The sequence below is a fragment of the Corvus brachyrhynchos genome, unplaced genomic scaffold, assembly GCF_000691975.1.
Source record: "Corvus brachyrhynchos isolate BGI_N302 unplaced genomic scaffold, ASM69197v1 scaffold434, whole genome shotgun sequence".
NCBI lineage: Eukaryota > Metazoa > Chordata > Aves > Passeriformes > Corvidae > Corvus > Corvus brachyrhynchos.
Window position 1 is genome coordinate 22,132 of NW_008238372.1, and position 1,826 is coordinate 23,957.

A 1,826-nucleotide genomic window follows, 5' to 3' on the forward strand; every position below is an offset into this window, starting at 1 on the left:
GGCGTTCCTTGGGCGTGGGAGGAGCGGGGGTAGGGCGGGGGGAGGTACGTGTGGTATCTGGTGGCCGTGGACATGCCCGACATGCCGATGCCGATGCCGGAGCTGACGGGCGTGGGCGTGTAGGTGAAGGCTCCCGGGTAGTGCATGCGGGGGTCGGAGATGGACGGGAGCGCCGAGAAGGAGCGGTCGATTCCCACCCGGGGGTCGCTGAATGCAGTCAGGTCAGAGGCACCTGGGTGGTGAGGAAGGGAGGGAGAGAAATGTTACAGAATCCCAGGGTCCCAGAAGGAATTAGGTCAGGAAGAACCTCTGAGCTCATCGAGGCCCAGCCGTGCCCGATGCCCACCTTGTCCCCAGCCCAGAGCACTGAGTGCCACCTCCAGCCCTTCCTTGGACACCTCCAGGGATGGGCACTCCAAACCTCCCTGGGCAGCTCTTTCCAAGGCCTGACCTCCCTTTCCATGCAGGAATTCTTCCTTCACGTGTGTTTTGCAGCCCATAAATGCTGTGAGGTGGCACAGGTGGGTTTCTAAGCACACCTAAACAAGTAACACAAGATCTCTTAGGCTGAGTTAATCACTTGAAGAGCAGATTAATTACAGGTTTTTTGGCGAGCCAGCCCAGGTTTGTTGTAGGATTGGAAGTTCACTGAATTTTCTGGTGGAAACTCCCCTCGTACTCCTTTTCCCCCCGTGCAGGGAATTAGGCTGGAAAAGCCCTCCCAGCCCAGCCAGGCCCAGCTGTGCCCGATGCCCACCTTGTCCCCAGCCCAGAGCACTGAGTGCCACCTCCAGCCCTTCCTTGGACACCTCTAGGGATGGGCACTCCAGACCTCCCTGGGTGACCCTTCCAATATCTAATCTCCCTTTCCATGAAGAATTTTGAGCTGACAGAACAAGGTTATAACCAACATCCAAACTCCGATCGAACGTTAACCAGAATGGCTGCAACCTATCCCTCCCCTGCTCCCTATGGAGTCGTTGCACTCTGGGAGATGTGGATATTTTGGATTAATTTCAGTAAAGCAACAATTACAGAGGAGTGCCAGGCTCTGGCCCTGCTTTGTCTTCCCTCTCACAGACCTTGCAGCACAGGCAATTATTTACACTCGGAGTGTCCTTGGCCTTGGGCGGGTGGGGAGCAGCGACACAGATCTCAAACTCCTCACCCCACGTCCTTTGGCTCACCAGGGACACTGATGGGACCTAAACAGAAACTGCAGCTTTTGCACAGCCTCTCCCTGCAGCCAGTTTTGTTTGCTGTGTCAAAGGGGAAGCTCCATGGAGCTCCATGGATCATCCTTGGGGTACACGGCCATGCACAGAAAGCGTGACAGCTCAGCTCAGCTGTCAGCACTTAGGAGTTCCCCATGGCTTTCCATCCCTTCAAAGTTAAGATAAATCAGGTTTACTCGAGGTCTTGGTGTCTGTGTTCTCATTTAGTGTCCACATCATTGCCACTGACTCCTGGGCACTTTGATGGGTAAAAAAGGACAAGGGAATGCTGTGTTTGGGGGTTGATGGTTTTACTTCCTTCCACGTGGGCCAGAAGCCTTTCTCATCCTGCTGAGTGAAATCATGGAATCCCTGAGGTGGGAAAAGCCTTCCAAGATCCAAGCTGTGCCCGATGCCCACCTTGTCCCCAGCCCAGAGCACTGAGTGCCACCTCCAGCCCTTCCTGGGACACCTCCAGGGATGGGCACTCCAAACCCCCCTGGGCAGCTCTTTCCAAGGCCTGAGCTCCCTTTCCATGGGGAAATTCCTCCTGGTGTCCAACCTGGCACAACTTGAGGCCATTTCGTCCTGTTGCTGTTCCCTGGGAGCAGA

General features: G+C 55.4%; 1 protein-coding gene across 1 annotated transcript in view; it reads right to left on the reverse strand.

The window, feature by feature from the left end:
- Nucleotides 1-1,826, reverse strand: part of RUNX1 (runt related transcription factor 1) — a 160,320-nt gene that overhangs the window by 2,427 nt on the left and 156,067 nt on the right. The window contains 1 exon segment of the mRNA XM_008635281.2: nucleotides 1-232. This exon segment is cut by the window's left edge and continues 45 nt beyond it. Coding sequence (XP_008633503.2) covers nucleotides 1-232 — 232 coding nt within the window.